The sequence below is a fragment of the Buceros rhinoceros genome, unplaced genomic scaffold, assembly GCF_000710305.1.
Source record: "Buceros rhinoceros silvestris isolate BGI_N320 unplaced genomic scaffold, ASM71030v1 scaffold4504, whole genome shotgun sequence".
Lineage (NCBI taxonomy): Eukaryota > Metazoa > Chordata > Aves > Bucerotiformes > Bucerotidae > Buceros > Buceros rhinoceros.
This window is the reverse complement of record NW_010406337.1, coordinates 55,812-67,561: the sequence shown is the minus strand read 5'-3', so window position 1 is coordinate 67,561 and position 11,750 is coordinate 55,812. Positions and strand designations below refer to the sequence as shown.

The 11,750-nt window shown below is 48.6% G+C and overlaps 1 protein-coding gene across 1 annotated transcript in view; it reads left to right on the top strand.

The window, feature by feature from the left end:
* Window positions 1–1,798: 1,798 nt before the first annotated feature.
* The window catches only part of LOC104491581 (dystrobrevin beta-like), a gene marked incomplete at both ends in the record, with an annotated part of 59,334 nt that continues 49,382 nt past the window's right edge, over window positions 1,799–11,750 (top strand). The window contains one exon of the mRNA XM_010134028.1: window positions 1,799–1,923. Coding sequence (XP_010132330.1) covers window positions 1,799–1,923 — 125 coding nt within the window. The remainder of the gene's footprint in view (window positions 1,924–11,750) is intronic.

Below are 11,750 nucleotides of genomic sequence, written 5' to 3'. Positions count from 1 at the left end.
GTGTGCCTCAGCACCGGCCACAAGGACTGTCCGTTGATGGTGGTCTACCAGCTTTTCTCAACATTAAAAAGAAACAAGAAACCCATCAGCTGACCATCAGCGAGTCCTTTCAGTGCTCACCGCTCAGTGGATTAGTGAGCTGAAGCACTTCCAGATGTGCTGTTCTAGAGCTCCCCACTAGAGACTCATCCGGAGCAGTTCATTATCTCGACGTTCTTCCTGCCAAAGTTCAGGTGGTTGAAGGCAGATGAGAACCCATCACAAGACTTTTGCCATGGTACTTTGATAGGGCCAAGACTTGCAAAGCCACAGATAATCTACTGGGAAGATCAGTCTCCGGTTTCACCTGATATCTAGAGGCTGTGAGATGACTTGCTCTCCATGGCCTTCAGGCATTCCGCTGCTTCACCACATGGACCTGTGGGCCAATGAATAAAAATTCCACCATCTGATGGGAATTAGGCTACAACATATGGAATAGTTGGTTTAATTTGTGAAGCAGTGTGCGCTGAGTATGATACCTGGCCAGAGCATGCATGGTGAAGCAGTGCGAGTGCTGATGGAGATATGTGGCTGGAGTTTGACTGCAGCTACCACTTGAACCTTCCCTACTCCAGGGAAGAATACGATCACGAGTAATTCTTTTTTCCCCCAAGACTGCACTCATTACGGAATCAGAAGAAGCCTCCACTCATAGTTTTTAGAGCTCTCCATTAGCATTGACATAGCGCAAGGTACTTGAAGGAGGACAATAAATCTTCAGTTAGAAACCAGTTATCCTAATATTCGCCCAGCTCATCTTTCTTTTGTAATTTGAAAGGAATTTTCCTCTTTCTTCACTGTTTTCCAATTGATATTAGTATTTCACTTAATACTTAAACTGCACCCCAGTCTGCTACAACCATATGAATCCTTGGGGGGAACAAGGTCCTCATGCATAAGTTCTCCACTCAGAAAAGCCTTTATTGCCGGTTTGATATTGCTGAAGCCAAGAGGCCCAGAGTTGCAGATTCTCACTGGTTTACTGATGGTTTATTTCATCATTAGTAAATGCTAGTAATTGCCAGTTACTGATTTGTATTACCCGTGACTACAAGTGTAACTCCTACCCCAGGTGGCCTGGCCTCCTGTTTAAATCAGTGATAATCTGAATTTAGTTTGAATGTGCCTTGAGAACTGGTCCTAATTCTGCTTTGGAACATTTTACAGGAGTAGTAAAAAAAATTACTTAAGAGTAATTAACCACCAGGTTACACATCCATGGGCTGTTAGTGAGTTAGGTCAGAAGAACCAAACTGCTCTCCCATAAAAGCATTCTCTGGCCTCCCACATGGTGTGAGTTCAGTGGGTGTAACAACATTTTAAGACTTAATTTTGTAGGTCAACATTGGACTTAAAACACATTTTAAGTGCATGACTTGGGCCAGTTGTCTGTTGTCATGTGTTTGACACCCCTTGGCACCAGCCTTTTGGTCTCCCGTAGCTGGTCCAGGGTAGCTGCTCCTGTGAGATCAGTGAGCACAGCCAAGGGAATTTGTGAAAGAACATAAAGAAATGGGTCATTCATATCTACCTTAGTCCTATGGGTCACCTTGGCTTTGCCCATAATGAACACAAAATTTGGAAGTTGTCTTTCAAAACCAACTGCCTTTGTCAAAGACGGGTATGGAGTGACACAACGGGATGTTTCTGAATATTCTAGAGCTACACGTTTCTCTCAACTTCTCTGTTACTTGATGACATGTACTACCTGCTCTTCTAACAGCCAACTCGCTGTTGTCATTCTTCTCAAACCCAGAAATCGCCTGCGAAGAAGCTGAGCCACGCCATTAGCAAATCCCTTGGTTGCGTTCCCAGTCGAGAGCCACCTCGGCCCGTGTTTCCTGAGCAGCCCGAGAAGCCCCTTGATCTTGCACATATAGTGTGAGTAGCTCTTTCCATCCATTTTCCTCTTCATGGGTGATACAGAGCGGGGTGGCTGTGGCTGTGTTTGCGGCGGGGAAAGGCTGGCAGGATTCCAGTGGTAACATCAGGAGTTAACGTTGCCTGATGTCAGCAGCAGCAGTGGGGCTCAGCTCGTCCTGCTGCCTGCGAGCGTTGGCTTTTCATTCCCGTTTGCCTCGCGGAGGTTTGTGGTGGTGTGCTGCTCAGTTACCCTGCTGTTCTGACCTCATCATCGGAGTGAGTTGAACGCAACGCCATTGTGCTGGTGTTGGATGGAACAGGCTGGGAATTGGGCTGCTCCCCCGGTTTGCCAGTTTTCGAAAGCAAAAGCTGAGAGAAAACCCCAAACAAGTTCCGTGACTGTGTGCGTCTGTTAAACTAAAACTCCAAATAGATCTGGCTTAATGTCCTACAGGAGCTGGAGAAACGGTCTGTCTTTTCCTATATCTATTGTATATATGTATCATATTTTATTCATATATATCAATTTAATTTATTCATATATCTCAATTTAAGCACATGCTCTAGAGAAGAGTGAGGAGTGAGGAGCAAAGCAAAGGGACCTAACTGATGTACCATGGGGGACTCCCATTTTCATGAGTATCGAGTAATTTGCAATAATTACTGAGCATAAGCAGAGCTGATGCTCGGCTGCTTTTCTTTTAACATCATAAATACCAGATTCTTCTTGAACTGTGTCCTCTGTCACAATTTCTGCCTGGAGAACCACGGTGTTCAAATGTGAACGTCCATGGCAGTTCAGTATCGGGATGTGCTGCTTTGGCCTCTCCTGGTGGTATGGTTTGGATTGACCGGCTCTTCTGTCGGCTCCTTTTGACAGCGTGGCAGTTGCTGAGGAAAGATGAAGGCTAGCTTGCCAGTGTGGGCCAGGTGAGGATTGTAGAGCTTGTCCTCGTGTGGTAGAACACTCGTGTGGCTCTTGTGATAAGCATAGAAGATTTGTAACTTGCTGTGGAAGAGTGGTTGCAGTGCCAGACTCTGTAACGGTGTGGTGTGGAGCTTGACCAGTTCCTGCTTAGCTGTGTGCACGTGTGTCCCAGTTCTCCCATCACTGAGTATTTACCACCTCTGTAATGCTGGCTTCGGTCCCGTGCAGTGGGGGGAGTGGATCTAACGGAATAAAGTTGTTCTGATTTTCTCGGTGAAACTGCGCTCAAATTTAAAACAAAAAAAAGTCTGTGCTGCAGTTCAGCTCAGGGCAAAGCCTGTGTTCCCTGAACGAGCGGCTCAGCAGCCCTGCACCCACATGGGGTGCATTGTCCTCAGGACCAGCTCCGTGCCTGGGCCGAGCTGTGTGCTGGAGCCTGTCTGCTCTAACCAAGGGGTTTGTGCAGCGAGGGTGCCCCTCAGCCTGCCAGAAAACAAGGTGGTGTTCCACCTTGGTGTTCACCTCATGAACCCCGTTCTCATTCTTTTTAGACTTTTACGCACTGCTTCCGGGTTGGAACACACTAACACTCACTCACGAGAGAAAATCAGTAGTTTCCAATGTGATTCTTCAGTAAAAAATACAAGCATGTGTAATGGCATTAATGACAGTGGTGGCGTGATGGCAGTGTGAGGAAGGCTGCAGAGACCGGTCTCAAAACTGCGAGCTCGGGTTTTACTCCTGGCACAGGTTACCGAGGTGGATGGATCCCTTCTTTTCTTTTCGAGGACTTGTTAAGTTGTTAACGATCACACAGGTCTCAGTCCTCAGCTAGACAAGGAGTGGCAGAAGCAGAAAGAGGTGGTTTCCTTCTGGGGTTTGTAATTTTAAGACATGATCCACTGAAGGTGCTGATGGAGAAGTGCCTGTGAGCTGCTTTTTTGCTTCCAGAGGGAGGGTGCTGCTGGGAGAAAGTGGGCAGGAGGGTGCTGGAGCAGCTGGGGAGCCTGGCAGGGGTGTGCAGCCTTGGGGGTGTGCGGTGGGGGTATGGCACAACACCTCCCGCAGTGACTGGGACCGCTGCCCAGACATGCTGGGCAGCAGCCAGACAGCTCGGAGGCATCTGCTGTGGGCTGCCAGCTTCAGTGAAAAAACCAGCGTGCCCTAAGAAGCCAAAGTGTTGGGAAGTGCTACCCCGTGCTGCAAGGACACTGCGGGAACAACAGACAGCGGTCTGGTGTGAAACAGTGTATGTAGGTGATTAATATCAAACTGAATAACAAGAAAATAAAATGAACACAGGACCAAAAAGACATACTGGGGTTTTTATACAAGTGATATAAGACCTTCTGGGGGTTCTGAGTAAGTGATACCACTGAAATGGAAAAAACCCCAAACAATTAAAAAAGGAGGCACACACAAAAATAACCCCCCTGGTTGTTAAGCGTGAGATGGGGCACAGGCAGAGGAGAGTCTTTAAGGGAACTCAGCCTGGGAAGAGGCACTGCTCAGGGCCTTGGTGAGTCAGTCTTTGGGTGTCAGTGATCTCGACTTGATTCTGTTTGTTCGGTGGAAACGAGGTGCAGATCAGCACCCACAAAGGCTTTAGAGGAGACTGTCTCCGAGGCCAAAATCAATGTGAGCTGAGGCAGTAAAGTGACTGTAAAAATACTAATAACAAGGAACCGTTTAAGAATACTTGGCCAAACGTTCAGGGAAAACCAGGCTTGGAAGGGAGACAAAACCAACTGTACTTGTCAAGGGGAGTAGAAAAGACCCAAATCAGGAGCCAAGGGTGTAAACTAATGGTTTAAAAGTTTTTGGAGGTAGTTTTGAGGCTGTGGTTTGGCAGGGGGCAGCAGCTGTGCAATGTGCTGCTGGGGAGATACTTACCAGCCAGGGACAAGCCGGAAGGCTGTTGAACTGCACAGCCCAAACTACAGCTTGAAAGAAGTTCTGACTTTGGACCCGTGCTGCTGACTGTCTTGGAGCGCTGGAAAGTTCCCAGAGCAGCGGAGGAAAATTCCTCGGATCCCATTCCTGTTTTCAGAGGGGTGGGGGGTGAAGTCCAACAGGGCGGTCTTGAACATGCTGCGTTTCCCAGCGTGACTTTGGCGGTGAGGTAAAGGGCAGCAATGAGCTGTTTGGTGGATCGGTACATAAGAAGGGAACTCGTGCCAAACCGCAGAGTTTGGGAAGGTCAATGGAAACGGTGACAGGGCTGGCAGAGGGACGGAAAATGCACAGCGAAGGCTTGAATGATGCTGGTGTAACACGTGGGGGTTAAGGGATGATTCAATATTTCTAAAAATACCTGTCTCGGAGAAAGCAACTTTAATCCAGGAGCTTTAGGAGGGAGCCTGATCAAAAGGCAGCAAGCAGGAGCTGAAGCTGGACAAATTCAGAATTTACCTGTAGCCCTGCTGGGTCAGCGACACAAACTGTGGAAATCTGGCCGTTCCCTGTGGCGTTGGTGCATTCCGCTTCTCCTCCCCTGACCTCCCCCAGACCATGAGCTGTGGCGGAGTGGGAGTTCCCTGGCTGCTGCAGAGCAGCTCTGTGTGAATCACGCTCTGGTTTAGGTGTTGGTTTTCTGAATGCCATCGCTGGAACCTGCAGGCAGCAAAGGCTTCTCCTTAATTAAAGAATTACAGTCTACATGGTGAGAAAAAAATAGGCATGAAAACCCTCTTTTAGTTTATAGTTGGTCAGGCAGAGATGGTGTTTGACACAGGTCAGAAACCATATAAAGTTCCTTCGCTGCAGTGTTATTTCAGGCTATAACATGATTTTCTTTCCTATCAAATGTGACACCCCCACCCCCATTAAACCTTCATTTTAAATCGTTACCCAAGACGGACCCTTCCAGTAGCACAATGCTGCACAGGAAAAATTGCCATTCTGAACCAAAACAACCACACCAGCAGAAGCTGCTGCTGCTGGAATGGTCCTGCAGTGACTCTGAGGTGTTCTCACGCCGTTGCTGCTCACGGTGGTTCTGTGGTGGCAGATGGGCTGCGTCACGCTCCGCGATGGTGATGCTGCTGCCCTGAGCCGCTCCACGCTCCTCACTGCGAGAAATTGATGTCTTGACAGGAGAGGCAGCAGAACGTGGCCTGTGTCACCTCCACAGCTGTCCCTCCTCACAGCTTGGTGGGTTCAGCATGACACTGGGGTTGTGCTAATGAGTTACGCTGTGGTCAGTGACGGCTGAGGAGGAAATGTCGCATGCCACTGGCTCACAGAAAGAGAGTCTGTCCTCTGCAAGTCTCTCCAGATGGCAAGTATGTGGAACCATGGAGAGATAAAGGACATGGATTACTTCAAATCAACCTGCTTGTGTTAGAGGAGATGCTTCTTCAAGCCTCCAGCTGATAAGTGAAAATAGAGTGAGGAGCCATTGGCAGTGTGGTGGTGCTCCTGCTGTCAGGGCTGGCAAGAGCAAAGTTAGGCCCTATATCATGCTTTTGTCACTCACTGAACCTCAGACTGGTGGGGCTGGCAGGGACCTCTGGGCATCATCCAATCCACCCCCCTGCCAGAGCAGGGTCCCCACAGCAGGGTCCCCAGTTTGGTGTCCAGGCAGGTCTGGGATCTCTCCAGAGCAGGAGACTCCACCACCTCTCCAGGCAGCCTGGGCAAGGGCTCCTTCACCCTCACAGCAAAGAATTTTCTCCTCCTGCTCAGGTGGAACTTCCCGGGTTCCAGTTTGTGCCTGTTGCCCCTTGTCCTGTCGCTGGGCACCACTGGGCAGAGCCTGGCCCCTCCTCCTGACCCCCCTTCAGCTCTTGATCACATTGAGGAGGTCCCCTCTCAGGCTGCTCTCCTCCAGCTGAACAGCCCTGGGGCTCTCAGCCTTCCCTCGGCACAGAGATGCTCCAGCCCCTCCTCATCCTCGCAGCCTCCACTGGACTCTCTCCAGTAGCTCCTTGTCTCTCTGGAACTGGGGTACCCAGCACTGGACCCAGGACTCCAGTTGTGGCCTCACTGGGGCAGAGCAGAGGGGCAGGAGAACCTCCCTGACCTGCTGCCACACTCTTCTTCACACACCCCAGAGATCACTGGCCTCATGGCCATGAGGGCCCATTGCTGGTGCATGGGAAACTCATTGCCCACCAGCACTGCCAGCTCCTGCTCCAGCATATGTATTGTGTATAATGTATATATTCCATACAGAGCAGAGGAGCCATGCCCTGGCTGTAGGGAAGTACAGTTCCTCTTCATGACAGAAGGGGAAAGCTGCCTGTGGACTGGTTTCTTGTCCTTCCCTCTTAGGTTACTTTATTTCTATGTCTCATCAAGTTTGAATTTGAATTAGAACCTGTTCCTGGCAAAGTGACACTTCAGAGAGTCACCTGAATTCAGGAGACCAAAGCAATAGGTTTAACTCTTCGAGAAAGGAGGAAATTGCTGGATTCTGCCTCGTCTGCTTCCCATGAGAAATCACAGGGACCTTTTTGTTCCCTGCCAGCAGTGGTGCGACTTATCTGGGAAGAGATTTGTGTCTCCGCCAGAAACTTGGCAGTGCTGATGTCTGTCCGACTGTGAATGTTAGTGAAAATGCAAATGAGTCACAGGTTTTCTTCTACTTAGGGAAGTTTTCTGGAAAACCTTCCTGAAAAAGCTTTGTGGCCTCCAGAACATCCCAGGAAATGGATCCTTTCTCTTAATCAGGGGCCAATGATACAAGGTGGCTTCTCTAAATGTATTCGATAAAGTCTAGAGGAACGCAAAGCAAAGGAAGGAGAAACATGCTGAGGTTGGCAGTACTTACTGCAGGCATAGATCGGAGATGACTTTTATAGAAGTTAAGGTCAGAAAATGTGCAGTCATCCGGTCTGACCTTCTGTATCTCGTTGATCACTAAATGTCACCACTTCCCCCCTGCCCTGAGCCCAGTGGTGGGTACTGGCAGAGGTGACGCTCCCTGCAGGGCCTCGCGCTGGATTCCACAGGGATATCAAAGCCCAGGTTCTCGCGTAGCCCTTTGTTCAATGGATTGTCTTCCTTCCCCTTTCATACTTGTCCTTTATTTCGTGGTTTTCCTCTTACCTCTGTTCTGTTTCCAGCCCTTGTTGTGTTTTTATTTCTCTGCTAATACGTGTCCCTGTAGATTGTGGAGGATCAGGTTAGCTCTGCTTCCAGCAAACTGCCCTTGCTGCCCACTGTGGTCTCCAATCATTTTTTGTAGTCGCTGCTTTTGGAAATGGAGCTGAATCTGCTCAGCATTTTTACATCTTAGATGTATAATTTTACATCTGGTCTTATTTAAATACAGTATAATGTTTAAGTATTAAAACACAGTTTATCAAGGCCCATTTTCTCTGTACTTTGAACCCATCATTAAAAACCTCGAGTATTTTACAGTAGCTGTAAAAGCCCACTGAGATAATTTGATTTCAGAGATGTTTTTTGAGATCTCACGGTCCCTAATCTGTTAAAAGACTTGGTTGGTATTATGCAGTCCAAGTTTGTGGCAGGGAGGGCGAGGACTCCCTCCCGCATGGGCTGGGGGGCTGTTAAAAGACTTGGTTGGTATTATGCAGTCCAAGTTTGTGGCAGGGAGGGCGAGGACTCCCTCCTGCATGGGCTGGGGGGGACTGTGCTGAGGGAGCACTCCCCTGCCCGTGCAGACCCCAGGTCTCTCGTTCCTCGTGTGGGGGGCGTTGAAGCAGCATATTTGGGATGAGGCAGCACCCACATAACTCGGTGCCGTCTTGGCAGCAACTGGAAGGGACCAACACAAGAGGAAAAATGTTCACAACCAGGACAATTAGCCACTGGAGTAATTTCCCTAGGGTAGTGGTGGAGTCCCCAGCACAACACGCTTAAGATTTGGCTGGGCAGGGGCTGGGCCAGCTTGTCTAGGCTAGGCTTTGCCAAGAAAAGCTGGACCTGATCATCCTTGAGGTCTTCCCAGCCTGGGATTCTGTGAAGTTTCTCCTTGGATGGGCAGGGTGAGGAGGTTCCTGTTATACAGGGCTTGGTGTCCTGAACCTGCAGTGTGTAAATCATTGACAGATACTCCCTTTGATGTCCAGGAATGGGAGAGAACCACCTGTTACTGTTCTGTGCTTAATGGGTGAGAAAAAGATAAACTGGACAGTTGAGAGTATTCCCTCCCATCTGAAGTGGGCGTAACGTGAAGGAAGGAGAGCCCTGAGGCCTTGAGGCGTGCGAGTCCCTTCCTCTGGGCCATAATCAAGAGAAACCTTCGCTTTCCACGTTGGGAGTTCAGAGGTTTCCTTGTTGTACCAGCATGTGTCTCTACAGATTCACAGGGAGACGTTGCCCACTTTTATTTCCTCCGAACTTTTGTTCTGGAAGCAACATGAAGGCGGCATCAAGGAGGTTGAAGAAGGTGATGAGAGAGGCTGAAGAGCATATCTGAATTACTGGCATGCTCACACACAGTCATGAGGTCTCAGCATCCCGTTGGTTTTATCTTCTTGCATTTTTAAAAAATTCCTCTACTTTCCTAAGATCTGCATAAGCGTTTGGTAGGAATTTTTTCATCTGGAATACGATGGTTTACTTGTCACCGCCGTGCTCATTCTGTCACTGCTGGGAATGCTGTCTGCTTCCATCATGTTACAGGCAGTTTTAGCCAAAATTACATAGATACACATTTTAAAAATGTAAATATGTGTAACAGAAAACAGACGATGTCGTTGTTTATAGAAGGGCTGTAAAGCCGACCAGGCTCAGGTGCATCTTTCCAAATTTTGGTATTCTCTTAGATTCTGCATTCGAATCCAGCAGCTGCTGCGTTGGATTTTCTGTCGTTTCTGCTGAAGCAGGCATTTGCTGTGTTCTCTGCGGTCGTCTTGATCATCGTTTCTCCAGAGTTAAAATGTTTCTGGGGGTCTCCACGCTGGTGGGTTGATTTGAGCAATATCCACGACCCTTCTCCTCATAGTCTTGGACTGACGTTTGTTCTCAGTGCTGGACCCCAGCCTGAGGACGAGCTGCCTCACGTGCAGGATCTGTCCCTTGTGCGGGGATCCCTGCTGGCTTTACGCGCTTTTCTTGAGGGGGAGCTGGTGTGGCAGGACAGGGCGATTTCCTGCTGTTCAGATCATAAGTCCTTGCGCTGCTTTACATGGTTCACCTGGACTAACACGCGGCAGCTCCAGATTTTGTACCAGCCATTGCACACAGCTCTGTGAAGGGTTTGCTCTTTACTGGGGGTGTCTGCGTTCTCCTGGAGCATCTTGGCCACTGCTGCAATTGAGTAGAAAGGAGATGGGCTCATTCTGACTGCAGCTGCCTTTATTCTCCAGGGCAAAACAAATTTCTTCATTCTTTTGAGCTCTTTCTGTTTGTTCTCAATGTTTCTCAGCATTTTTTGCTGGTTGAGAGAAATCCCTTCTTGTTTTAAGGGTGGTCAAAGGTTATTGTGATATTATGCAGCAAACAGGAACCTCCAAGCGGAGGGATTAGAATTCTGGGTTTTTACTCTGAATTCTTTTTTATTCCTTTGGTACATCAGTCTCCTGGTGATCTTTATACAGCATTAGTGAGCAGCGTTCACCTCATCTCAGACAACACGAGATCAAGGTGCTCTGCTACGTCATCAAGTTACCAGATATTCTCAATATTTATTTGATAATAATTTGACATCTTTTAATACATGTCTTGGCAGTCATGGCCCTGGGAATAATGCTATTATTCTGGGACATGGTATGGAGCTTTAGTTATGAATCCTTTTATACTTGGAAAAGGAGCTGAGACTTTTTTAATCCTTAAGCTATTGATGCTGAAGCCAAACAAATTTCAGTGACTTTTTATGCTCAAGGCCAAGGGAAGGTGTTGTGCCTCTTTCTTTCTGATGCATTAGATCCTGACTTGTTGAAATGGGGTTGGACTGGGTGACCTACACCCGTCCTTTACAACTGAAACCCTTCTGGGATTCGATGAAATAACCTGTCTCAGTGCTGGAGAGAGTGGGGAAAGTTTAATTTTTAGTTTGGTTGGGTTTTTATAATGCAGGAGGTCAGACTACGTGGGGGAATAATCTCTGATATACTTAGATTTATATTAATTTTTCTTTCAGTTCAGGTTACAGGAGTTCTCATTTCAGCGTGCGCCTATCATATAGATCTGCGCTTCCATTCTCGTTGCTCGTTCTTTCTGTTCCTTCCTCTCTGTTGCTCTTCCCCGTCTTTTTTCCTTCCTTTTAAACCCCGGTAGCTCCAGGATGCAGCAGAGAACACGATGTCTGCAGCTCCTCAATGCCCCATTCTCGACGGCCACTGGGGGATCGGCCAACACTGCCCCTATTAAAGTCTCCGCTGTGGCAGTGCTGCTGCAGCCTGGGACCCTGGTGGAAACAGCCTGACCCGTGCAAGTCTCCCAAATCAGAGGGCTGTAGGGCCCCGAACTGGACCAAGGGGGGAAGCCGTGCTCTGCTCCCTGTCCTCCACATGGGCTGCGAGCAGAGCCACAGCAGCGTTCTTCCTCCAAAAGGCAGCGGTTTGGAGTTTCCTTTGTTATGTTAATGTTTTTTGTGGTGACTGTTGTATTTGGAAGGGTAAGTTTTTCGCTTTGGTATTAATTTATTCCAGGGGAAGGATGTAGTGAAATATAAGGCATGATTTGTTTGTTTGTTAAAGAACTTGGTGAGCTGCCCCTGGCTGCCAGGACAACAGGCGCCTCTGTCCTTCACCTCCACACCCAGCACAGTGGGGTAGATTGGAAAAAGAAAAAAAACCTAAAAAAAAAAAAAAATATCCTCGGTCATTGCAGCTGGACAGCTCACCCTTGACCGCCCGGTTTTGTGGGATAACTTCCCTGGTGCCCAGGAGATGCTGGGTCACGTGGCGGCTCGTTTCCTTAGAGACGGCGCCGTGCGGCGCATCCGTCGGGATGCCGCGTCGGGATGCTGGCTCGGTGCTGGAGGACCGGGGAGCCGCCC